This window comes from Mya arenaria, chromosome 7 (assembly GCF_026914265.1).
Source record: "Mya arenaria isolate MELC-2E11 chromosome 7, ASM2691426v1".
NCBI classification, from domain to species: Eukaryota; Metazoa; Mollusca; class Bivalvia; order Myida; family Myidae; genus Mya; species Mya arenaria.
This window is the reverse complement of record NC_069128.1, coordinates 3,572,666-3,599,103: the sequence shown is the minus strand read 5'-3', so window position 1 is coordinate 3,599,103 and position 26,438 is coordinate 3,572,666. Positions and strand designations below refer to the sequence as shown.

General features: G+C 33.6%; 1 protein-coding gene across 1 annotated transcript in view; it reads left to right on the top strand.

Annotated features, from left to right (window-relative positions):
• Positions 1 to 231: 231 nt before the first annotated feature.
• Positions 232 to 26,438, top strand: part of LOC128239766 (transcription initiation factor TFIID subunit 5-like) — a 35,017-nt gene continuing 8,810 nt past the window's right edge. Inside the window, exons 1-7 of the mRNA XM_052956186.1 lie at positions 232 to 397; positions 16,589 to 16,712; positions 17,545 to 17,663; positions 18,053 to 18,234; positions 24,471 to 24,562; positions 24,888 to 25,007; positions 26,238 to 26,383. Coding sequence (XP_052812146.1) covers positions 16,681 to 16,712; positions 17,545 to 17,663; positions 18,053 to 18,234; positions 24,471 to 24,562; positions 24,888 to 25,007; positions 26,238 to 26,383 — 691 coding nt within the window. The 5' untranslated portion in view covers positions 232 to 397; positions 16,589 to 16,680. The remainder of the gene's footprint in view (positions 398 to 16,588; positions 16,713 to 17,544; positions 17,664 to 18,052; positions 18,235 to 24,470; positions 24,563 to 24,887; positions 25,008 to 26,237; positions 26,384 to 26,438) is intronic.

The following is a 26,438-nucleotide window of genomic DNA, read 5'->3' as shown; positions in this document are numbered from 1 at the left end:
AAACTTATGAAATAGTGTAATGTAACCTTTTTAAAAAAAAAAAAATCTTCCTTTTTTAACCGTCTTTAAAAATACTGCAGGAATGAAAATTATACGTGACGTTAAAGAGTTGTAACGTTAAAAAGATGATATTGCTTAAAATTGTTTAATTATTGGTACTTAAAATTGTTTAATTATTGGTACTTGAATCTGACTTTAAACCGGTTTAACACAAGCATACAATTACAATAATCAATACCAGGGTACATGTATCATGCTGGAAAATTACGAATGTGTCAGACGAATTATTTTGTTTTTCATAGAAGATAAACAAAATCATCGAGCTTTGCAGAACGATGAATCAGAATGACTGAATGACACTAAGTTTTGCAAAATGGATATATCCCTAACTTCCATGGTAAGTCATATATATTTTATTCTATTGCATTTTTGTGTGGCTTGTTGAATATGTATCAGCTAAGAACACAGGTAGATCTACTTGACACAAACAATTTTAATAAGAATATCTTTGTACACTTATCCCATATATAAGGCGATTATTGATTATGTGACTTGCACCTGTGGCTAAGAAGTAGGACAACTCTTGGTTATGCACCAGTCAGTTATAACCGCCGCCCCCGGTCCAGGGAATGGCAGGGACTTTGACTTTCCGTCCAGCTGAGCCCGGGCAAAGGCTCATTTACCCCAGCTATCCCCGGTGTACACCCAGTCTCGGGTAATCACGGCCTTCCCAGTTCCGGAGAATAGAGGGGACTTTGACTTTCTGTCCAACCAAGCCCGGGTAAAATCCTTGTCCTGCAGGGAGGAACTGCCGGTAAAATCCCTGCCAAATGATCCCGTACCCCAAGGACCCTAGGTAAGGCCTCCGGTAATCACAGCCTTCCCAGGTCCGGAGAAAAGCGGGGACTTTGGCTTTCTGTCAAGCCAAGCCCGGGTAAAATCCTTGTCCTGCAGGGACAAACTGCCGGTAAAATCCCTGCCAAATGATCCCGTACCCCAAGTAGTCCAAATAATTGTACGTTGACAGATTTTTTTATGGTTTTTGATATGGCAAATCCTTAATGTACAAATTGTTTTGTACCAAAAGTGGGTAGTTGTTCCGGGTTAAAGCATATTGCGTCCATTAAATATCATAAAAACAAGTAATATTACCAGATTATGTTATTTTATATTAGTTCCGTACACAAAAAATAAGTATCCAACGAATAATTATGAGTTTGACAGTCTATCTCGAAGCTTGTCGGAGGTGGCCGACTTATTACGATTGGGTCGAGTTGTTCCATTTGGCATAATTGTTGTCTGTGTCAGTCAACTTTCATTTTATTGGAAAGGTAAATGTGTTTTAATGCATTAAATGCTTGTTTTGTGCAAAATAACTTCTTTAACATGATCAATTTCAACCATAAAATACTGCACTTAATACAATTTCAATATTTTTCAAACACCTCCGGTTTTTACACAAACCCGTTTAGACATTAGGGATTGGAAGAAACCCGTATAACACGTCTATTATTTTAGACTTGTACCCCAAGGACCCTAGGTAAGGCCTCCGGTAGTCATGGCCTCCCCGCCCTCCTAAAAAAACGTCGAGAAAAAACAACATTATTATTTAAAGTATTTATTCTTTTCATGAAAGTCTTTTGCCTGTAATTGCGCATTCAACATCCTAATGCAATATAAACTGTCATGATCTGCCCCCAGATTTCAGATTTAGTAAGCTTCTTATGACACAGACAACAGTTTTGCCTATATATGATCTGCAGGTTGGCGCATGATTATTATATATTAATGGCATATTTAGCTGACTGCAGTGGTCAAAATTGACACCAGCCCAAATTTTATTTAGCAGGGCTTGATAAAAAAATTAATGCCAAGCATTAGTGTTAGAAGTCGGGCTTGTACCTTCAAAAGTCTAATTGGATGACTGACTCAGTATGTGCATGTTTTGACATATTTTTGTTACTGTTTGGACTTTCTGGTAGCATAGTTGTGCTTGTTAGATGTAAAATTCTTCCCTCAGAAAAAATGTATCCATGGTGTGTGTTTTTCCATGTAAATGTCATTATAACTATAACTATAGTATATGTCACTGTTATATTGGTCTAAATAACTGTTTCAAAGATGTGATTACTTTCAATGTACCTGTCCTCAGAATTATTAATTTGTAAGTTGTATACATGAATGTAATGTCTGTTCGTGAATAACTGTTCCCATGGGATGTATCTCTTCATTGTACTAAATGTCATTATAACTCTTACTATAGTATATGTCAGTGTAATGTTCGTCCTTGAATAACTGACCCCATGGCACGTGTCTTTGTAATGTACCATACATTTTAGAATGACTATTATGATTATTACTATATATTGAAAGTCAAATGTAATGTCCGTCCCTGAATAAATGTCGCTATAGTGTCATTTTTTATTATAAAGTACATTTTAGAATAACTATTTATACTATATTGTATGTAATTGTAATGCTTGTCCCTGAATAACTGTCCCCATGGTGAGATTCTTTGTAGGTACATTTGAGAATACCAATTTCTGGAGTGTGTGTCAATGTTATGTCCGTCCCTGAATAACTGTCACCATTGGGTGTGTCATCACAATGTACATGTCAGAATTACTATTACTATAGTATAATGTCATTTAGTCAATGTATGTTTGTCCCTGAATAACTGTCCCAATGGTTCAATTCTATGTAAAGTAAATGTCAGGATAATCATTAGTGTATGGTTATTGTCAAGTGTGATGTCTGTCCATAAAAAAGTCTCCTCATGGTGTGTGTCTTTGCAATGTTCATGTAAGAATAACTATAACTATAGTGTATGTCAATTAAGTCTAGTCAATGTAACATCCGTCCCAGAATTACTCAGTCCTCATGGCGCTTGTCTTAAAATGTTAATATGTCAAAATAACTAGTACTTATAAAAGTGTATACATCAATGTAATGTCCGTCCCTGAATAACTGTCCCCATGGCATTTGTTGTTACAATGATAATGGCAGAATAACTATTCCAGTGCTCCAGCCAGGATTTGAAAAAGGCAGGGTGCTAGGTTAAAAAGGGCACTTTCAATGAGCCATGATCGGGCACTTGCAAGGGCCAATGTTGAATTCTTATTCGCCTTGGTCACGATATAATGACAATTTCCTTTTTGCTGTTGTTACGTTGTAATTTTCTTAACATGTTATGTTAAAATTGTCTTTTTAATGTCTCATGATATGCAGAATATATCTGTCGACTCAACTTATACAGACTTCCATCGCTTGATTTGACGCGTTTTCTAATTTCAACCTCCAAATAGCCAAAATGTGGCTAAAAACTGTCGTTACAACGTTTCATTTCAAAATTACCCCTTTTTTAATATAAAAAACAAAAAATACTGGAAAATAATTGTATCAGATATCTTAAGCATTGAGTAAGCAATTTAGTCTTCTTTCTGTAGCTGGTTATTTCATTTAAATTGCATAAAAACTGACGGAGTACTACTAAAATAACTGAACCCACCATTTCGTTACCAAAATCTGGCTTTTTCAATTCAGGGATACAAAATGGCCAAAATTTCTTAGCAATATGGTATTTTGTGAAAATATGACCCTCAATTGGAAGAACTACAACTCATTTATCAATAGCAATAAGAAATTTATACATAATACCTACATTACCAAATATATTATACGCCTGAGTATGCACCCAAAAATACAGAAAATTTTGTCCCATCCGTAGACGCAGTTTTTCCCAGCAAGGAATATGCTTAGCATATAACCAACCAGGCAGATTTTGCATTTCCATTCAGTGACCAAATATATTATTTGTTGCATCAATATCTGATTGTAATTTGTAAATATGAAGCTCAACATGTCAATGTCCCATCCGTAGACACCATGTCCCATCCGTAGACACACATAAAATGCTCAAAATTTGCATATATTAAGCGAAAAGAACCACTTTCCTTTGACAGAAATGTAGCACATATTCAAACCTAGGCAATGGATTACCAAAAACAACTCATTACCTTTGTATTTTCATTTTTCCACTTCTATATGTTGCTAAAAACATTGAAATTCATGCCTTAACTTATTTTTTTCTATAGTGTGTATGTTTGGGAATTAAAATAAGTAGCCAAAATACAGGATGGATTATGTTGTTTTAGCCAGACATAAAGAGGCATATTAGAAATTTATTTATGGTTAAGAAAATGAAGTACAGTAAAGCTGGTAAATAAATGTCTGCGGATGGGACATTTAAATCACGCTATGTACGAAATGTCCATTTATAAATTCAGGTGTGACTAGAATTAACATTAATACAGAAATGGACAAGCAGAGAAATAAAAACCATTCAAATATACCTGAAATTGACATTAATGTAAGTGCAAAAGCCCTTAGAATGAAAAGATACAGGGGAAAACTGAAAAATGAAAGAAATGAAAAATATGATGAAATGAAGAGGAAAGATGCTGAAAGGAAAAACACATGATAGGCAAATTGACAAAGGGAGAAAAAGGAAGTGATCCAAGAGAAACCAAAAAACAATAATAAATATGGAGAGAAAAGAAAATGAAATAGCTTGCCAAAAAGAAAGAAGGTGCAGACAATATCACAAACAAAACTAATGGAGAAAACCGGTCTCCTAGACACTGACACCGTATAACAATAAGAATAGAGAAATGAAAGAAAATGAAAGCCTGAAAAAGAAGAAGAATGTGCTTAAAGATGCTTAAAGTACAGAATTGGACGATGGGGATAAAACTTTAAAAAATACAGTGAAAATAGTCTTTTAACAGACCAAGATACTACAAACATTGATCAAACAAAAACAGATGGTACAATAGACAACGATGATATTAACAGATCCAGAACAGCCACAAATTCAGCTGAAATATAAGTAATGAGATGTGTGAGCCTCCATTTAATTCAAGAAGCAAGAAGTACAAAATATAGAGCAATATCAAAAGTAAAAGAAAGTATGCCTACAACAACAAAGCGTAAAACAAGAGTGTAAGAAAAACTGATAGAGTATGTCACCAACGATAAGAAGAAATTTGGAAGAAAAGGGTGTTATTTTACCAAAGAGTGCTAGAAGAAATTTAAAGCTGAGTGAAACAGTCAATATGAACAACATTAAAGAAGAATACAGGATGTGAAATTGAGTCATGGAGGGACTTCACAAGAAAAGAAGACAGAATACAACAATGTGTTGCAATGTGTGCTTGATAGGAATATAACCAAATACCATACTAGCTTTGGTAGTGCGATTGCTTCCTTCCTACAAGTTAAGCGACCAACAGGGAAAATAGACAACACCAATTAAAAGAAGTGAAAACTAAAACCAAGAAAGACAAGGAAAGATAGGCTGACTGCAGGAACTGTTATTTGTCAGTAGATGTGTCCGGAAAAGTACCGAATAAAAAAGATGTAAAGTTACTCGATAGAGAGAACATCCAATCTCAAGTAATGACAATGACCTTGGCCGAGGCATATGAATTATTTATTTTCTGGAGTTCTTAAGTAGTTAAGAAAAGGTCATTGACAAAATGTCATTTTTACATATGATTCAGAACAGTTTCTCAGTTTTGGAGTATATATATCAGTCATCAGGGCTTTTTCTGCCCATTTTTGGAAAAAGGATCCTAGACATTTTGGGAAAATTTGCGTCACAATTATGCCTAAATTGGGAAAATTTACAGTTAAAATAACAAGCTTTTCAGTCTCCTGCAAATGAGGAAATTATTAAAGATAAGTTTATTTTCCCTTTCAAAAGCCCTAAAACAGCTGAAATCTTAATGCTTGGGTGTAAATATTTATTGCAATGAATCATGACAGATACTAATTTTTCATTTCAAATGATCTCTGAATGTGATGCAAATCAATGATTTCTGAATTCAGTTATCCCCAAAACTGTACATCACCTAATTTTAGGATGTTGAATGAACCGGTACAGGTAAAAACACTGTTTTACTTTTGATTGGGATTTTTTTCTGAAGATTGGAAAAATATATCATATATTTTGCTTTAGGAATCAGGGTCTGATAGTCGGACCCATGGGTACTATATAAAATGCCCTGGTTATTGTTAATTAAACATGTTTCTAAGTTAAAATTTCCTTGAAACATTGAAGTAGTTAGTAACTGGATACAGTATAAGTTTTGTGGATACCATCAGGGAATATCTTATGCCTGCAGCTTGGTATTACATTAAATAGTTTTATGTCCCATCCGTAGACACTTACAACACATGGTACATTTACATCGTGTCTATTTCTAACAACTGAACTAGTGAAAAATCTTACATTTGGTGTTCAATGGGAATTTAAAATATATACTGATTGACACCATTATAATTCAATGAATTTTCACCTTTGAAAGTTGCAACTTAAAACTGAACTTAAAAGGTCCGATTATCAAATTACAATTACATTGTAAAAGGTTGTCTTACTGAAATTTAGAAATATTAAATATCTTGTACTTCATTTTTGTGTTCTGTTAGCATTTTTGCAACAAGAGATGTTTATACTAGGTTTGTAACTGAACTTAAAGTTCATATGTAAATATATAGTGTGCCTTTTGTCCCATCCGTAGACACTTCAGACCGGATACAGAAAGTGATCTAAAAAAATTATGCATCAAGATAATGCTGAAAAATTGGTATGGCCTTGTTTGTTTTTGATTCTGGTGTTAGAAAAAATCACTTTTATTTGCTTCCTTAAGCTTCTAAAAATGGTAGATCATTTACAAGCAGTCAAATTCAAAATAATATCATGACATTTATGGTTAAATCTCATTTATTTCTACTAAGAAGGAATAAAGTCAATTATTTTGCCCATAACTGTTTATTTGGCACCTATGCAACAAGTCTGGCTAAAAAAAGCATTATAAAAGAGTTCTGTCACATTATCAAAAGCATTTAAATATACATCACAAAATTATTTTTTTTCAGTATTCCTTGATACATAAACCTCCCTGAAAAAAAAACTGGAGCTCGAACCTAATGATTTTATTCGAATTATTATAACACCATGACCCTACTGTTATGGAACGTATGTAATTTGGCTATTTGAATACTTTGATTTTTTACCCTTTGTGAAACACTTTTTGTCATTATATCGTGACCAAGGCGATAATTGTGTATTTGTTGTAATTACTTTCAATCCTAATTGTTGGTTATGAATACCTTACCTGTTTTCTTTAATTTAGTGTCAAAACTATTAATATTTATTATTTTCATACTTATTTCTGAAAATTGACTTTGTCAAACAAAAGGGCACAGCAGGGTGTAGTAAAGGGCAGCAGGGTGCTTGAAAAGGGCAGCGGGGTGCCCCACCCTGCTATTTAGGCCTAGCTGGAGCACTGCTATTCCTATAATGTATGTCAATGAAATGTCTATCCCTGAAATCCCTGTCCCCATGGTGTGTTTCTTTACAATTTTCATATCAGAATAACTATTTTTATAGTGTATGTCAATGTAATGTCCGTCCCTTATTAACTGTCCCCATGGGGTATGTCTTTGCAATGTTCATAAATTTCAGAATAACTATTTCTATATAGTGTATGTCAATTTAGTGTGACAGGCCCAGATAAACTTTCCCCATAGTGTGTGTCTTTGCAATGTTCATTTCAGAATTACTATTTCTATAGTGGTGTTAATGTAATGTCCGTCCCTGATTAACTGTCCCCATGTAGGGATTCTATGTTAAGTACACATCAGGATAATTAATTACTGTAATATCAGTGTTATGTCTGTCCCTAATTAAGTCACCCTAAGGGTGTCTGGTGTGTGTCTTTGCAATGTTCATGTCAGAAATACTATTAGTATAGTGTATGTAAATGTAATGTCCGTCCCAGAGTAACTGTCACCATGTATTTCCCTAAATAAGTCTCCCCATGGATGCACCAGTCAATTGTATCCACGCTCCTCCCCCCACCCAGGTCCGGGGGTATACCGGGGATAGCCGGAGAAAAGGGCCGTGTTTTTACTTTCCAGGTGGTCCCGGGTGACCGCGATGGTTTTGTCATAGGGCCAAATTAAGCCAAGATTGGGCCTTATATAGAGTCTCTGGGGTGCGGGGGCATTTGGCCGGGGTTTAACCATTAGTTTGTCCCCGCAGGGCGGGGATTTTACCCGGGGTCGGCTGGACCGAAAGTCAAAGTCCCGGCTATTCCCCGGACCTGGAGGGGCTGTGGTTACAATTGACTGGTGAATTATAATGTCAGTCCCTAAATAAGTCTTCCCATTGGTGTGACTGTCATGGTAATGTACATGTACCGGTAATTATTACTTTAGTATATTATTTTAAAACTAACAGTAGGATGTCAAAATGACTTAATTAATTACACCATAATAAATGATAATATATCAATAGTGGATGGTACTCTGAAATTGCAGACACTAATATTATTTTTTTTAGTTGAAATATTTTACTTATAATTGTTAAAGTGACTGGAATAAACAGAATTTATGATGAAATGGGTTTCATTTTCCTACATGCCTTGGCGAAACAAAATAATCCGCTGAGTTCTCTCCATTCCTTGAAGCTGTCAAATAAGTTCACATTTGGATTATATATATCTTAAATATATATGTCTAATGTCTACACTCATGCACAATATTTTGCTAAGAATTGGGCGCAAGTCCGCTAACGCGTTCACAGGGGGTACTTTGAATGACTGGGGAATAGCACGGTATCGCCCCTAGTGTGCCTTCTTGTTTTCAGTTCCTACTGAAAGATTACTGTTGGTCAGCCTTAGAGTATTTGAGGTTGGCTGATGTAGTTTTTTCAACAGTCAGAGACTTCTGTTCAGGATTTCCACTCCTTTATTCTAAGAATAGTGTTCCTTTTAAATCAGCGATAACAAATAACACAATTGCAATTGCAAATCCAGTATGATTTAATTCTATTTCATGTATAGTTATATGAATTTTTCATATGTGGCAGGTCTATTTTAGAAGTCTTTTGTTTATAATTGTCTCTGTGGCTGCATTTATGCCACTCTGATCCAGTTGTTGTTGAGATAATGAAGATAAAATTCTCTAATTATCAAAAAGTCCACAATTAGAAAATAGTAGGAGAGAACATGATTAAACTTTTCCAATAAAAAAATCTTAATCAAGATATGGAAAGGGCACTTATAATAACCCAATTAAACTTAAAATTAAAAACAAAAAGTAAGACTTGTTAATTGCTGTAAAATCTAGGTGTTAGATGACATTAAAGCTGCACTCTCACAGATATACCATTTTGACAACTTTTTTTTTGTTTGTCTTGGAAAGAGCAAATTTCTGCCTAGATATCTGCAAATAAATTTATGATTGCTGACAAAATCAGATCGTAGATTTTCACATTTTTCTGTTTGAAAAATTATTAAAATTACTACGCGATCTTCTTGCAACGTAGTTAAAGTGTACCAATTTCTGACATTGTAAACCGTTAATTTACATCTGAGGTTGTTTTCGATAAAAATGGCCGAAGAGCTCCGAATGTGTATTTGTTTACCAGTTGAAGAAGTGTCGTATAGGATATACATTCATTTTACATGTTAAAGTAGGGTACTTCTATCATGTATATGACGTACACTACATAATAATGTTAATTTAGACCTACTTATTTATTTTTACTCGATTGTGAAGAAAGCTGAAAGCTGATATGAATCACTTCTGAGGCCGTTTCCTGGGTAATACCCATGGAAGGGATCGAACCAACAACCTCTTTGGTCACATTGATGTGTTTAACATTGTACTCACATGCATTTGAGTTGCGTATGGTTTTCGGTATTTGTAGACTTACATATATGTTTTGTATTTTGTAAAAATAAACCATAAAACTACATCGTCAGTACCCGAGGCCATATACCGAACCGTATTGGATTTAACATTACAGAAATACACATCTGACAAGATCATTTACATATATAATTGATATTTACATTTACTAAAAATCGTTTTGATTTCTATTTATTAAAGTATATATACTTCTTAACTATATAATGGTCTAGTAAAATAAGCAAAATAGTTTTACTTAGTAACCCTGTCGTTAGATAAATGTGATGTTTGAGCATATTTGTTTGTGAGTTTGTAAGTTTTAGCATTTGTGTAAATAAATCATAATATCGAAAAAAAAACACAATTTCACTGGCTCGTTTTTTCATAGATTGCATAATACGTATTCAAAGGTGAGGCACACAAGAACCTCGAGTTCCATCTACTCTGGAAACATGAGTTTGCATGAGTTGCGTTTTTGTTTGATGTAGTAGCAATTTCAATGGGTCCCCTAATATTCTTACAGTGATGACTGATATGTATTATATGCTTTCCGAATGGAATAGCACATAGTCACCATTCCGTCTGTCCTTCCGTCCAGAAAATAACTTAAACACTATTTCAATGAAACTTAGACATAGACAGAGCACAACTTGCATAAGTGCAGTACGCAACAACCAAAATCATAGCTTCAGTCATTGTTGAACTATCTCCCAGTGTTACTTTTACAGTATGCATTAATAAGAAAACTGTTTGCGGAGATCATAAATCAAAAGGAAGCGAAGGTATTTAAATAAAACTTGGAAAACAGATATATAGCAACGAGATATAGTGCAATGGGTAATTTTTTTAATTCTGCCTTTTATTTTTACCCTGTATATATGTATCATTATGGGTGCTTACACACATCCTTGTCCGGAGAATAACTAAATTACTACTATTTAAATTCCAATGACACTTGAAATCTTGACAGAGGTCATTGTAAATAATTGCAGCGCACAAGAAGAACATCCCTATCGTCTTCGATTACTGCATTATTTGTATACATATTTTCCGTTCAAGACATCACTCCATGTGTCTTTGATTTGCGGACTTCAAACGTCATACACAGATAGATCGAGATGAGCAGGAATGCAGTGTTACAAAAACAAAACTCTGTATAAGTATTATAATAATAGCACTTGGTAACATTTTTTCCTGGAGTACTCTGTTATTGCTTCCCCTAATTTTGTATCACTCTCTTAGCATTCTATTTCAAAAATTATATCTGAGTTATGCTCAAATGGTATTTGCATTTTACTTAAAAGAGGAACAGTGATAAAGGAATGGTTTTAGGTGAAAAATGTTTGATACTTTCGGGTCAAACAATATGTTTTGGCTTTGTTGTGATTGCTTATATTTTAAGAAATATATTCGCCTTTTCGTAGCCAGGAAAGGATTTTAATTAACGTTTTTCAATAATTTTATCATTTAACAAATAATCATCAAAAATGTACAATACATTGTTTAATGGTTACTCTGGAACATTGTGGCACAAAATACTTTTCCGTAAAATTGCAACCAGACTTTAAACACATAAAATACATACCAAAGCAATTTACCAATACAAAAAACAGTTTACCAAAAGATGATTATATTGTGTTGCCTTATCCAATGGATTTATTGGAAAAAAACATCGCCAAAGGATCATAACAGTTGGAATTTCTGCCAAGATACTACCAGTAGTAAAATTAAAGACAATGCTGGTAATTAACTCAATTTAATTTTCAAAAAACATTATGCACATACACATATATATTTACATGTGTATATAGGATCAATCACATACAAAAAACTAAAACGAACGTAAGTAAAGAAAATAATACTGATTTGCCAATACATATCACTAAATCATACATAAAAAATACAAAATGATAATATTAGTCTTAAATTGTCCAAAAAAAAATTGTGCGATGCCACTTTAATAGTTATATGTAAATTTAAGAACATTGATAATAATATTACTCCCTTTAAGAAATGAACATGGATACTGTATGATCTATCAGTATTTCAATAAAATAACAAAAGACAAAAACATAAATAGCATTTAAAATCATAATAAATTACAATTCTAAATAAGATAAAAATAAATAAATAAATAAATAAAAAAAACTTTAAAAATAACTTCCAAGTAAATTTTTAACATATTGGGAACCTCTTTCCTCCCACCCCAGATAAGATGCAAATATTTTGGTTTTCTAACACTTCCTGCTATGGCAAATACTTACATTCAACGATCGTATCCTGCGAACATTTCTTGAGTTTATAAATTCTAAGTAGTAAATTTCTTATTTAGAAAAAAAACCATTGCATTTAACATAATTAACAGATTATTTAAATTTGCCATTTTAAACTTAAACTAAAGTTCTTGTTTTAGTTTATTTGCATGTATGCACTGTGTTTCACCTTACTGATGTGAAATAATAATTCTTAAATAACTACTAATACTATAAATACTAATACAGGGAGTATCTCAAGAAATGCTATTATGTAATGCAAATTAAAGGCAAACACTACATGCATATATACCATATATATGAATGTAAACACAGAAAAAATGCTTACTCAGTTCATATCACGACTGAAAATGATACACAATAAAGAAAATAAGGTTTTTATTCAATTGAGGAACTTGCACATCTTCAATATGTTTCTCGTGAATGTAAATTATATTTGACCTTTAAAAATGTTAAACCATTGGCGTAGCCATTTATTTTACCTTCAAATCCTTACCTTCAACGCAATCTATATATATATTAGGGATGGCAACAAATAGAAAAAGTGGTACTCGAGTACTCGGACAATCTTTCGATCGAGTACTCGGGTACTCGATTACTGGGAAAAATTGAATTTGTTGTAAACATGTATCGTTCATGACGTATGTTGTGCATTGGTCGTATTATTGGTCATTTTCATCTTTAAAATAGACTTACCTTATGTACATTTACAGAAAAATAAATAAAAAGATAATAAATTTTGGAACGGGAGGAATACGAAAAAGAATTTGAAAAACTTTGGAATCGCTTCGAAAAGGAATTTCACCAAAATAGAGAACCTACTCCAGCGTTAGATGTGCTTCAGCATTTTCGAACCATACATATCAAGGAACATAGGTCTGACTTAAAGTTGGAAAACGTGTTCAGTGGTATTGAAAGAATGACTTCGATTGATATATTAGCTGATCCGTTCATGTCTGTCGTTGGCGAGATATCAGAAGACGACTATAACCATAAGACTAAAAATGTCAAAGTTTTTAAAACGATTATCACGTGTGAACTAAAAGAATATTCAGAAAAGGTTGTGCCATTTAACGTGACACTCTTATTCAAAATCAAAATACTATAACAAACATCAATCTTATTTGGGAGTAAGAGTGCTTCTTTAATATTTAATTAAAAAGTCCACTCCCTTCCTTTAATAAATAAATTTCATTAGTTCGTAAGAGTGCTAAAAACACTCTTTTTATCAAAGACATTATATCATAATAAAGTTAACATAAACACACACCACCCTTTAGGAATTCGTAGTTACAAAATGTGTGTCATGTCAAAACAAAAATGTGTGTCATGTCTTACAAAGAGAGCTCCTTCTTTATAACAAACACGACTACTACGTATAAATTATTCAGCTTAACTTTGCTACTAGGCGAGCGGGTCAATCTAGAAAATCACTTGTAACGTGAACAGCTTGACCAGATAATTTGGACCCCGACTTGGAGTAATAGGCAGGAAATCACCAGTTCAAAGAGTGTATCTTGCTGGTCAGAGAGGAATAATTATTCCCTTCAAAACGACGCGGTTAGCGATATGAATTGTTTCCCTTGCCCCAGGGGCAGAACCAAGGATAAAATGACTAGGGGCAAAATTCTAGGGAAAACTGAACAACCTAAGTTGCCCCACTTCTTTTCCTATGACTGATCGTGCAAGTCATTATCAGTGATTCAAATGGCTCATTCAGTACACTTGTGATAACGATAAAACTACATGTATTTCACATTCCGCCAGGGTCTCATAGAATCATGTAGATGTTAGTGACATGTGTGGAGATTTTGTTATAGTGTTGCATGCAACGTGTCGCTGGAAATTGGTACCATTCAAAGTAAGTAATTGTGAATGTGCAGTAACACCTGTTCGCTTTTGAATTGCAACCTTAAATAAAGTGCAGCTCTTTCCTGCAGTTACCATTGCAAGTTATTGACGGCGCTAGTATGAAACGTATTTATGTATTAATTGTGGGAGAAGTAATCCAAATATGCCTTATGATTTGCTCAAAAATGTAAAAATATCGCACTAATAATGCTTTATATAAAGTGTGTTTCAGCGCCAATTTTCGATTTATCATCGAACCTTGATAAATTGTGGAGACGCTCTTATAAAAAAAAAACATTGACAAATATTTATGACAGGTTTACGTATTGGTACATGTTTAAACGATAGGTCAGCGAGCTTGCGTTAAGATTTCGCGATGGATTGGCGTGCATGCGCAGAGAACGCATATCTGTTTAAAGATGTATTACACCTACAGGCATGTCGCTTTCACCCGCAACATAACTCAGACGACCGGAATTCCGGATCTGAGGAGGATACGGATGAAAAAAATAGCTGTGAAATTGAAAATTATCGACTTAGCAACCTTAACTTATCCTTTTGCAAATATTGTGCAGAAACGAAAGAGAAGTTGACTGTTCATCTTGTTGTAAAGTGGTTGATTCATGACAAGGATACTGATATTTTTTGGTTGTAGTAGCCTGAATTGTCTTCGCTATGATGGAGACAGTTCTTAAGGTGTCAATTACTGACACATACGCTATAATTATATGAAAAAGAAACCCAATTACTTATTTATTTATTTTTACCGAAGTTGTCTGCCGTTCTGTTTTATGTGTTAACTCAAAAATACAACTGAACAAAACAAAATTACCACTGAATAGCAGCGATGAGATTTACTCAAAGCCCTTTCTAATACAGGCACTTTATGTTACGGGCTGATCGGTATTATTTGGTACATATATTAAGTCTGTGGATACATCAGAAGTAAGGTCGACATAACAGAATGGTGTTCCATATTGTTTTGTAAAGGGGGCTCGCCAACTCTTCCAAAAGCTGTGTTGTATTGGGTTTGGGGAGGCATTTGACAAAGATTATGTCGTGTATTCCAGCTGCATGAATGCTATTAAACACAATTGTTGAATGATTGTATTCAAAATCATGTATTTGCTTGTAGGCTTAAGGATTTTCTCTTTACTTATAGGACACATGGTTGAATGATTATGATGTTAAACAAAAATTTGGTAAATCCGAATACTACATTGAGTATGTTATGCATTTATATGTGTGTGCTTTATTTAAACTTATTCTAAGGCCAACGAAAAGTTTTGTTTTTTTTAAAAATCAGACTTAATGTCTGCCCATTTGTATATTGCTTAGCACCGTATTGATTGCGTGTCGGTCGGTAGATCGGTCAGTAGGTCCGCTGGAAGATCAACGTTTATAGGAGTGATAACCCGACCATGCTTTAGGCAACACTTTGACTTGGAGGTTAGGTGTGACCAATAGATGACCCCTATTGATTTTGGGCTATACAGGTCCAAAAGTCAAGGTCACGTTATTTTAGTATATATATAAGTTACCCTCAGCTGACCAGTCTTGGTGCTGACCAGTCTTGGTGCTGCGCAGTCTTGGTCATTCTTCAAGAAAAGGTTTTTTAGATGTAGTGTTTACTTACATTTCCAAAAATATGGCGCTCAGGGGGTTTCATCATAATGAGTAATTGAGTAAATTTTTAAGATACATCAACATTCAACAGAGCTAAAAATATATATGCTAAATTAGCCTCTATATAGCATATACAAATAAGTGATCAAGTCTGTTTTTATACATTTCTATTTAATAAAGCACTGTGATGGCATTGGGTTTTTATCCATCAAACATTATCCAAGACTGTTTCATACTCATTTTTAATACTCTTAAATATTCTGGGCCATTACAGTATGAACCTTATTTCCTATCAAATAAGAAACCAGTGAAATATTTCAACTGGCAGCTAAGCTTACTAAGCACTATTATATATATTTTTTGAGTGTACTAGCAAATTTAGAAACGCCAATTTCTTAAGAAAAAAAAATTATATATGAAAACAATTGCAACTATTAAAACGATAAGATTATATTATTTACACAAAATGCTTTAATTAGGCATATTATGCACATATATTCATATGATGGATAGCACAAATTTAGGCCACAGTTACCTTTACTATTACTTTATATACATTAATCTGAATAAATGTTTGCAATACAGTGTCAAATTACGCTTATAATATCCAGTGTTCTCAAAAGCACAAGCATTCGTTTTCTGTACTGACAGCTGGATCTTGATCAATAACTGTGATTCTAGAACACCGGAAAGGCATTTCCGGTAAATTCAGCCGTGCTGAAAAACTCCATTTAGCATCCCCCCAAGCCAGATGAGTCACGCGCTGTGACGTAATACTTTTAATTCCTTTTATTAAACATTTAATGTAACCATAGTTATGAGATTTCAATAGATGAGTTCCATTAACATTAACTTTACAAAAATATTCCTTAAAAACAAAACAAAATAACCCTTAAAAGACGTGATAGCGAAGGAACTTATTGACGTATGTGACAGCTCTAGTTTTTTTTGCTATGAGTGAACAACTTAAAGCAACGTTAATGTAAATATGTAATCAATTTGTGCAGAATTTGTCAATTTCTCTTTACATTCAAAGGTCAAAAAACTATTTTTAAAGCTGTAAATCGTTCTATTTTCAGCAAAGAAGTTTTTCCTGAAGTACTCCTTGGACCAGGAGCCCTACTATGCTGAGGATCTGAACAAGCTCTCCACAGTTACCAAACCTGAACATATGAAGGGCAGTCAGATTATGGAAAACTTTAAGTAAGCATTATGCGTAGTAATATTAAAATAATGGCTTTGATTTGCTGGGTTGCTTGTTTTCAAAACATTGAAATCAAAAAGTCTTTTTTGTATGTAGAAACTTGTACTGGCATCTAATTGTGATTTTCCTAATGATTGGCTATTGTTGCAAATGTATTGGAAAGGTGAACATTGGCAGCGGCTAGTGTGTTTTGGTGGTTGGTTATAATCAGTGTTTGATTGGAAAGGTCAACACCGGCTGGGACTATGAATAGTAATTTTGTCATATCCAATTATATACATGTAAGGACTGTCTTTTCATTTTAATAGACATTTTGATCCGATTTCTCTTTTTTTCAATTCAGGATTTCCTCCAATTTTTTTACCAAAAATAGTCCTCCTTCTAAAATTCTTTAATTTGGCACTGATTTAATTATACAATGTGAAACGAATGATAAAAAAAATACAGACAAGTCAAAACATAACTTAGTGTATCTGTAAAATTGAAAACATTCACATTTATCTGCCACCATAGAAAAAGTCTCTATACATGTACATTTGATGACAGTCTCTCATTGGAATTGGACTTTTAAATGAACAAGGCCGAATTCTTACACTGGTGTTTGGCATAAAGATTTGTAAAAAGTCTATATAAATCCTTAATTTGAGCAAGCCAAGAAAGCATTTTATCATTGCAGTGTTTGTGTTAAATTCAATAATTGTCTTTTTTAGTGTGATTAAAATTTGTCCTAAAGATCAAGCATATTTGAGTTGAAAATGTGAGGAACCTTATATATACACCAATCTTAAACATTTCTTTATGATCATAATGTGGTTGTAACTCGTCTTACAGATCGAGCAAGTTTGTGTTAAAGATGTCTCGAGACTCTTACACCCATTTGAAACGTTTCCTTCAAGAGAAACACATGAATGTTCTCCTCAACATCATACAAGAGCACATGTTTATTGATGGTAAGTGTTTTGTGGTTGATCTCAATAAAAAGAGGTTGCGTAAAACTACTGATAATTCTATTTCTGTAGTTACCCATGCAAGTTAAAGCTTCACATAAAAAGTGCTTGCGATATCCTGTATTTACATGAACTGGTATGCTCACTGACTCTCCAATCAATCATTATCTGTTGGACTCATTTCTGTCACCTTGCATGAAACTACCCAGACCTGTATGACGTATATCGACTTCACGCTATAAACTTGTACAATGTTCACCTTTTGAAAGTTGCAATTTTTTTTCAATTCTTTGAAAATGTTTGCTGAAATTTACCTCTTTCTTGTAGTATTCCATTGGGTACTGACACAATTAGTTCTTTTCGCAAAATGTATTAATTATATACATTTGTAGTATTTGATGGCGTACCGCGAACCAAACATCAGATTGATATGACTAGTGGTGGTCTACTTGGGGAGGCCGCGAGAGATGCCAACAAGACTAAGATACTACACGGTCTATTGAAGGAGCCTGACATTAACATCCCCGTGGACGATGATGATGATGGGGGTGGGGACGGTGAAGATAAACCTAAGGTGAGATTGGAGATGTTTTGATGTAATTTAATACTTTTCACATACTGTGAAATCATTTATATTCGTTGGCATGAAATTTCGTGGTTTGCCGAAAAATTGCAATTTCGTGGGTACTTGAATTTGTGGTTTGCGATCATCCTAGATCGACTGCATTATCTCCACGCGCTGGCCCGTGATTTAAGTATTCTATGTCACTCTGTTTATGACACACACTAAAGTAGTACGACATGCCAATAAGTGCATATATCCATGTCAGTTATCGATTTAATTGGAAATTAAGGTCATAAAAGAAGATGTACCCTGATCCTAAATATAGATAGGCGAAGCCATTAAATGCCAATTAAGAATATTGCAAACTGTGAAAACACAGAGAAGGTCTGCTTATTCGAGTAAACAATCCCTAAAGATAGTTGATGTTTACAAATTAAATCAATTTTGAATATCATCTCATTTCAATATTTATTCACGTATTTTTGTTTAATAAGTATATTAAACGCGTTGTTTTGTACATTGTCACGTTGGGTGCTTAGTAACCTCTAATTTAATCAATTAATTATTTTATTAAAGAAAAAAATCGAGAAAAGATACTCATCACTCACATCTTGTGAACCTGGAGATTTATATGAACAGCACATGTTTAGGCACGTGCTTCTGTCATTTGGTTCATAAATACACATTAAAATGATTTGTTTTTCTTATTTGTATAAGACAGATATAATATATTATTATATTAACAAAACAATGATCATAAGATATACAGTGAGACGGATATTTACGATGTATACTGCGGCCTCTGTAACTAGAGTATGGACATGACATGGCAATTGAAAAAGTGAATAAATGGTCTATAATATTATTTCGTGGGATCTTGAATTCGTAGATCACCCAACCCACGAAAACCTTGAACATTAATGCCCCATGATCATTAATGATTTCACAGTACCTTTTTAAGATAGAAAAACCATCATCAATTATCTGTCCAATTAACAAAGCTGGCATTTACCATTTACGATCTATAAGAACAATGTTTTCCATTATTTAAGTACCTGTAGCATAAACAAACAAATTACAGACAGTTGACATGAACATTTCCAACTATGCAATTGTTTACAATGCCATCATATCGGGGCTGTCAAGTCTCAAATGAACCTAAGAGTGAGAAAAAATTCTAGGGGGTTTTGGGGGCCTGCCCCCCAAAAATATATTTGATTCCTAGATAAATTGTCTGCGTTGTGCTCTGGGGTGTTTTCTACAACAGTTTCAGTCCATCATTATACAAAAAAAATCATTAAATTTGCTACTAGCACTAGCAGACAATGCCATGATGTTAACATTGACATCAGGTAGTGATAATTATACATATGTTAGTATAATTTATACTTACACTGGTTCTGTCAGACACAACTATTACACAAACCAATGTTTTTACCAATTTATTTATAAAACCATAATATTTATTTTCAATTTTTTTTTTATTGAAATGCGTGAGAAATTATATAGTCAGCGTTACACTGTGATGTCATTGCCCAAATCTTGAGATTCATGGCGAAACTGTGAGACTCGATAGCTATCACATATCAATTACACAAGACATACAGATACCAGTATGTACAAAAAAGTGTTTCACTAAGATTTTTTTCATTTCCACTGACGTTTGTATCCAAAATACAATACTTTATATGTACTGTATTGTCTTTGAATACTGTGCCAGATTGCACCTTAAGTTATTTATGATACAGGCTCATCTAAACCAGGAAAAGGGCAGTTTTATTCTTGTCATGGAAAAGTGAACATAACAAAGTTAAATAACATTCAACCATAAGCCAGCTGGCAGTGGCCTTGTTCATTTCCATTGTTGACTTGTTTTAATGTTATCAAGTTCTTTTCATGTGCAATATTTATAGTTTAAAATGGCAAAGATAGCTGAAACTCATTGGCAGTACATTTAGTTGTGTGTAACCTTTTTTTGTAAAGGGGAACAACTGTAAATAAAAATGAACAGTAGATTAGAGTGACATTTTCTTTGTATACATGATGTACATGATGTGTTATTTATGACCTAAAAGATCCATCATTTTAACCGTCACACAGTGTTTTAAAGTTTTAAAATGATGATTTGAAGGTAGTTGTTCTGAACAAAAGACTGAGACATTTTTAAGGGATAATTAAAAATGATTTCAAGAAATATATCATATTTTGCATTCTTGTACTTTTTGCAAGGATTGCCTTATGGTTTACAGTCAAGATTTTTACCGCTTTACTTAAGAACTCATGGGATGTCATTATCAAACATTTCATTCTTTAAACTGCTTTTAATTCCATGGATGTTGAAAGCGCTATGGGCGCCATTTGTTGACAAATACGGAACAAAGAAGAAATGGTTATCGTACAGTATGTTTGGACTATTTACGACATGTTTATTTGGAATATTTTCTACACCTGATCATTTGTATGGATTAGCGCTGGTGTTATTTCTGTTTAATTTTCTAACCGCGACTCAAGACATCGCTGTCGATGGATTAGCTGTACAAATTTTAGCGACTTCAGAACTTGCCGCAGGGAATATTGCTCAGGTTGTGTGGTATAAAATTGGTGCAGTTTTTAGTGGTGGATTATTAATTTGGCTGACAGGGACATTTAAACTGCGTTGGGAAACTATTTTCTTAAATGTAGGAATATTTTACTTTTGTGCCTTTGTGTTTGTATCAAAAGTAGTACCCTCGGTTAAATTTAGTCAACTTGAGATGGAAATAACGCCAGGCAAAAATGAAGAAAACGAAGAAGAAAATATTCCTACATCGAAGCAAGAAAAAGGATCTTCAAAGCCAAGAAATGAGAGACATTGGTTACTTGAACACTTTAAAGCTGTGTTCAGCTCAAAAGAAACGAAGTGGACTCTTGGATATGTTTTGATTTACAAATTGGGTAAGTTTGTCTTCAAAAATATTTTATGACATTTATTAGTAAAAGGAGTTCACTGTTGTGCTCTTGTAATAAGCTGTTTTAGGGTCATTCTGTAAAAACTTAAAGAGTAAGATTTTTCACAAGATAAATTGGTTTGAAAAAGGCTTAGAGGACACAACTTGTATACTGGGACTAATAACAATCCTACTCCCAGATGTATAGATGTAGAGAATTCCATTTGGTTATTGAAATGTTTGAAAAATTACATGTATCTGTTAAATGTGAGTTTTTGTCATTCATTGAATCACCAAAATGGTGTTTACTCTAATACTTATAGTTTCTGATTTATAACTTACTATAATCACTGTTACATGTATATATGAAGTTGTGTCAATTAATTATAAAAGTAATTTTCTGAGATTTATGTAAATACATTCTTTTAAATTTCAGTCCAAAATGTTATGACAATGTTATTTAATTAAATATGTAGTTGTGTCAATAAATTATAAAGGTTATTTTCTGAAATTTATGTCATTCATTTTGAGTTTCAACCCAAGATGTTTTGCCAATGTTATTAATTATATATGTAGTTGTGTCCATTAATTTAATAAAATTTAATTTCTAAACTTAATGTACATAAATGTTTCAAGTTTCAGTTCAAGATGTTATTCATTATTTTTCCAGGAGAGCAGGGGTCATTGTCAATGGTACCATTATTCCTGGTGGATCATGGAAATTCAGCTTCAACTGTAGAGTTCTGGACAGGCATAGTAGGACAGGCCACGTCTATATTTGGCTCGTTACTTGGTGGTTGGCTGGTCTCGTGGTTTAAGTTAGTATAGTTAATTAATTATGGTTGTGGAATGGTTTGATAAAGATCAAGTATTTTGTCAGTAACAGAAACAATTGTGAGCTTAATTGCTTTTTAAATTCTAATTTTATCCTACAATTATTAAGGGAAAAATGGAGTGATGAAAAATCGTTAAAAATGAACTGCTAATGTACAAATATATGCACATGTATTGGGAAATGAAATAATATTTTCTAGGTTTCATATGCATTGAACTTCTCTTTTTTATTTGGTGTGAATTAAAATTACAATAAAAAGACATTTCAGTGGTCAAGATAAGCACATATGAGAAAAATATTTGGCATTAAAGATAAAAAGTTTATAATTCTCAAATTGAAATGATAAGAACAACTTACGAGGCCAAACCGTAATGTAACATCAAAGCTTCTTGATTTAATATGATATTTTCTCGATTTGGTGTAAATCTTTAATGCATCTTTTTGTTTTCAGAATAAGTCCATACAGAGCCATTCTTGGATTTTCATTGGTCAGAATTCTCTGGCTACTACTGTTGAGTGCTACCGTTATCTCATGGCCAGTGGGAGATATTCATGGCGAAAATAAGCTCATGTTTGGTATGTTGGTTTACTCTATTAGGTTGAGCCATTAGGTGTCAAAACTTTATACATTTTAAAAGTACTTGGTACTCTTTAAGATTTTAAGATTTTCCCCCATTATTTATTCTCTTATTCAAAAATAGAAAAATAGAAAGAATAGCAGGCTAAGCATGAAAATGATTTGTATATTTTGAGAAAATTAAACATGGAATATTTATTAGGCTTGCCTTATTGTCTAAAATAGACCGGTATATATCTGGTTTGAATATAGTTGACCTTGTTAAATAGATTTTTTTTCAAAATGTCCAGACAAAAAAAATGGTAAATGATTATGAAATTAACATTAATATCATGCCTGTATTTTTTTGTTCTAGCAGATAATTTTCAAAAAGAAGGTAAACTGTATAAAACAACAATCATCATTTTTACTATTTCAACATAATCATACCTATTTCATACTATTGCAGGAATCGTGGTGCTACTAATGTGTACCATGTTGCTAGGCAGTGGTGTAGTCACAACAACGACCTTCACCTTGATGATGTACTGTTCACAAAGGTCACCAAGTGCAATTCAGGCCAGCCATTACACTACCATGGCAACCGCAGAAGTCCTGGGCAAACTGACATTCTCCGTTCTGATTGGTTCATTTGCTGACACATTTGGATACTCTTTGGCTTTTCTGTTGTTTGTTATATTGGCTGTTTTGGTCTTGCCTGTTTTAATGAATTGTCCATTGAGTTTGAGAGAAATGTTGAACAATACTGGAAATAAAAGCAATAGAAAATGATACTGATCTTGATTATTGAGTTCATTTACTAGTGAGATGTAAAATGAAAATAAGATGCATGTTTGTTAATGAGTGACAGTTAAAACTCTTTGAAATACATGGTTCGTCCGTGCTGCACATCATGTCAGCCCCATGTTATAGTAAAATAGAACATGAATGTACAAAGGTTACAACTTATGGTGAAGGTGTAAGATCCCCATTACTTTGAGTCTACCATTTTCTACACTACAGTCATTAATTTTGCATGAATGTGTTGGCCAAGTTTTGACCAAATTCCTCTTTTCCCTGACATGGAAACTGTCTGAGCTGAAGCATGTACATTCTTTGTACTTGCATATAACATTAAGTAATTGTTATCCTAGAAAAGTGATCACTACCTTTGTACACTTGATTTTTTGTGAGTCCATTTATATCCTAAATTTAGTCGCCATCATGAAAAAACATCATTCTATACTTTTGATGTGACATCATACATGAATAGCATTAAAAATTGTATGCAATATAAAGATACTTTTTATATGATATAAACAGAATATTACATATAGGGTCATGCAAAACGTAAACTTATTAACTAAAATTTTTCAATTAAAGAAAAAATTTCCATATTGAATGACCACCTATGTAATGGTCCTTTTCACAGATACTGATTATTCGCACTGAAATTGCTACAAAGAATATCCATTTCTGAATAGTTTGAATAGCAATTTCATTTTTTTGTTAATCGGGAGCTGAACTATCCATACAAAACTTCACATTGGAAGATAGGCAATGGGCGGTATCTGCAAAAAAGGCCTTAATCCTCTTTATATAAAGAATTGTATACCATTTGAATACTGAGTGTTGTTGCTATTAATAATGCCATTCTGTTACATATCACCAGGAACCTATTACTAAGGACGTTTGTAAAACATCCATACATGAACGTTTGCGCTTGTTGTATTTCAGCTGGCTTATTGAATTACAAAAAGAATGGCATGGTGATAAACAAAACTCTCGGAAGAGTTGAAACTGACCTCCCGGAGTCGTTGTTTAAGTTGTTGATTGAGCTGCTACAATGCTTTGTTAAACTGTTTGCAGAGCATGTTTTGCTAAGTTGTTTGCAAGCAGTTATTTAAACAATACTTTGTGTTTTTAGAAAAAGAAGCAGAAAAAAGATCCATTGCTTACAAAGAAATCAAAGAATGACCCAAACGCACCAGCTACAAACCGGATACCCATGCCAGAACTGTGAGTAAAAATAGTTTGAATCTTATTTATGCACAATGATCTTAAACTTATAACTTTAAACAAATAATCCTTAATCTGAAATCAAAAGTAAAGTTTATCACTGTAATGTTTTAGTCTCTGTGATGGAGAAAAGAAAGAGGCCAAATCTTACTGTCTACACCTTTCATATTAAATGATATATCACAGTTTCTGGTGTGCCCATGTTTCAGGAAGACCCATGAGAAGTTAGAGAAAGTGCATGCTTACAGAGAACCCCATAAAAGGGTCAAGATGGGGCCCAAACTCCTACCATATATAGCTTGCATAATGTTTGCCCATATTTCAGGAAGGACCAAGATAAGCTAGAGAGAGTGAATGCCTACAGAGAGGCCCTTAAGAGGGTCAAGATGGGGCCCACCTCCCTGCCATCCATCTGCTTCTATACCTTCCATAATGCAATACAGGGGTAGGTGTAGTGATAAACTTCATTTCTTCAGCATGATTTTCATAATATTATTCTTTGCATTCATGTGATATTTATCTTCTACTCAATAAGAGATTCACTGTTTGAATTTGAAATGTTAAAAAATTAATGTATTCAAATATTTCATCTGTTTTTTTTGTAAGAAATTTTTTATGCATTGTCATGGCCTTTGTGCACCAGTCAATTGTAACCATGGCCCCCAGGTCCAGGGAATAGCGGGGACTTTGACTTTCGGCCCACCCAAGCCCGGGTAAAATCACAGCCCATTTCCCCGGCTATCCCCGGTATACCCCTAGACCTGGAGGGGGCCATGGTTACAATTGACTGGTGCATTGTGTCATTGTCACTGTTGTTTCACAAAAAGTTACATCGACCATAACTCGAAATCTGTTCAAGATATTTACATGAGACTTGGTACACATGTTGCTAGAGACAATATGCAAGGCCAATAACTGTGGCTTTAATAATTCTAGAGTGAAGGGGCAAGTCACATACACAAATCTTTGGCATTAACTTCGCGTCACTCTAGTTTTGTATCAGGAGGTACAATTAGTTTTAAATAACTCTTTCCTCAGGCATTTTAAGTGTTAAATTTTAAAACAGCAATACAGTAGAAGAATCCTTGGACTACTATATGCACCAAGCCAAGAATGATGCATTCTGGTACATTAATATATTTCAACCTAGATTCTAAAGTAGTGATGATGTTTGCAAGCATATTACACTTAGATTTTTCACATTGTAAGGATTTTTCCAAAAAGCATGATTCCAGGTACAAACATTAATAAATAACATTGATACCAGATTAATATGATTAATTCTACAGTTCAGGATTAATCAGGGAATCAGGATTTAAAACTACTACTTGGCATAACATTTTTGAACGAGCCTTGCTGTATAAAACCCAGAATTTGAGCAAGCCAGGAAAGCATTTTATAAATGCAGTGCTTGCAAACTGGTAGTACCTAGAAATGAATGTTAACGAATTGGGAAACAATTTCAAAAGGTGATTAAGCCCATTTACCCTGCTTTAGGCAAAATCCCTCTGGCTATTTTACAGGATTTATAATTATCAGCTGTTAGAACCCCTGTTTATATGTACATATTTCCTTGACTATAAGACTCTTAACATCCACATCTGTTCTCTCATATTGAAGAAATATTCTTGGCGTCTATCTTTGCATTTTGAATGTATTATTTTTATAATTACAGAATCACTGGTATAGACATATCGGAAGACTCCAGCCTGATGTGTACATGTTTCGGTGACTCGAACATCAAAATCTGGTCCCTCACTCCGAACAAACTGCGCGTCATGAAACAAATGGACGAGCTGGAACTCATTGACAAAGATGCTGGTAAGTGTTTGTGACAATGATATCTTTACATGCTATATTGTCTGTTATTGAGAGA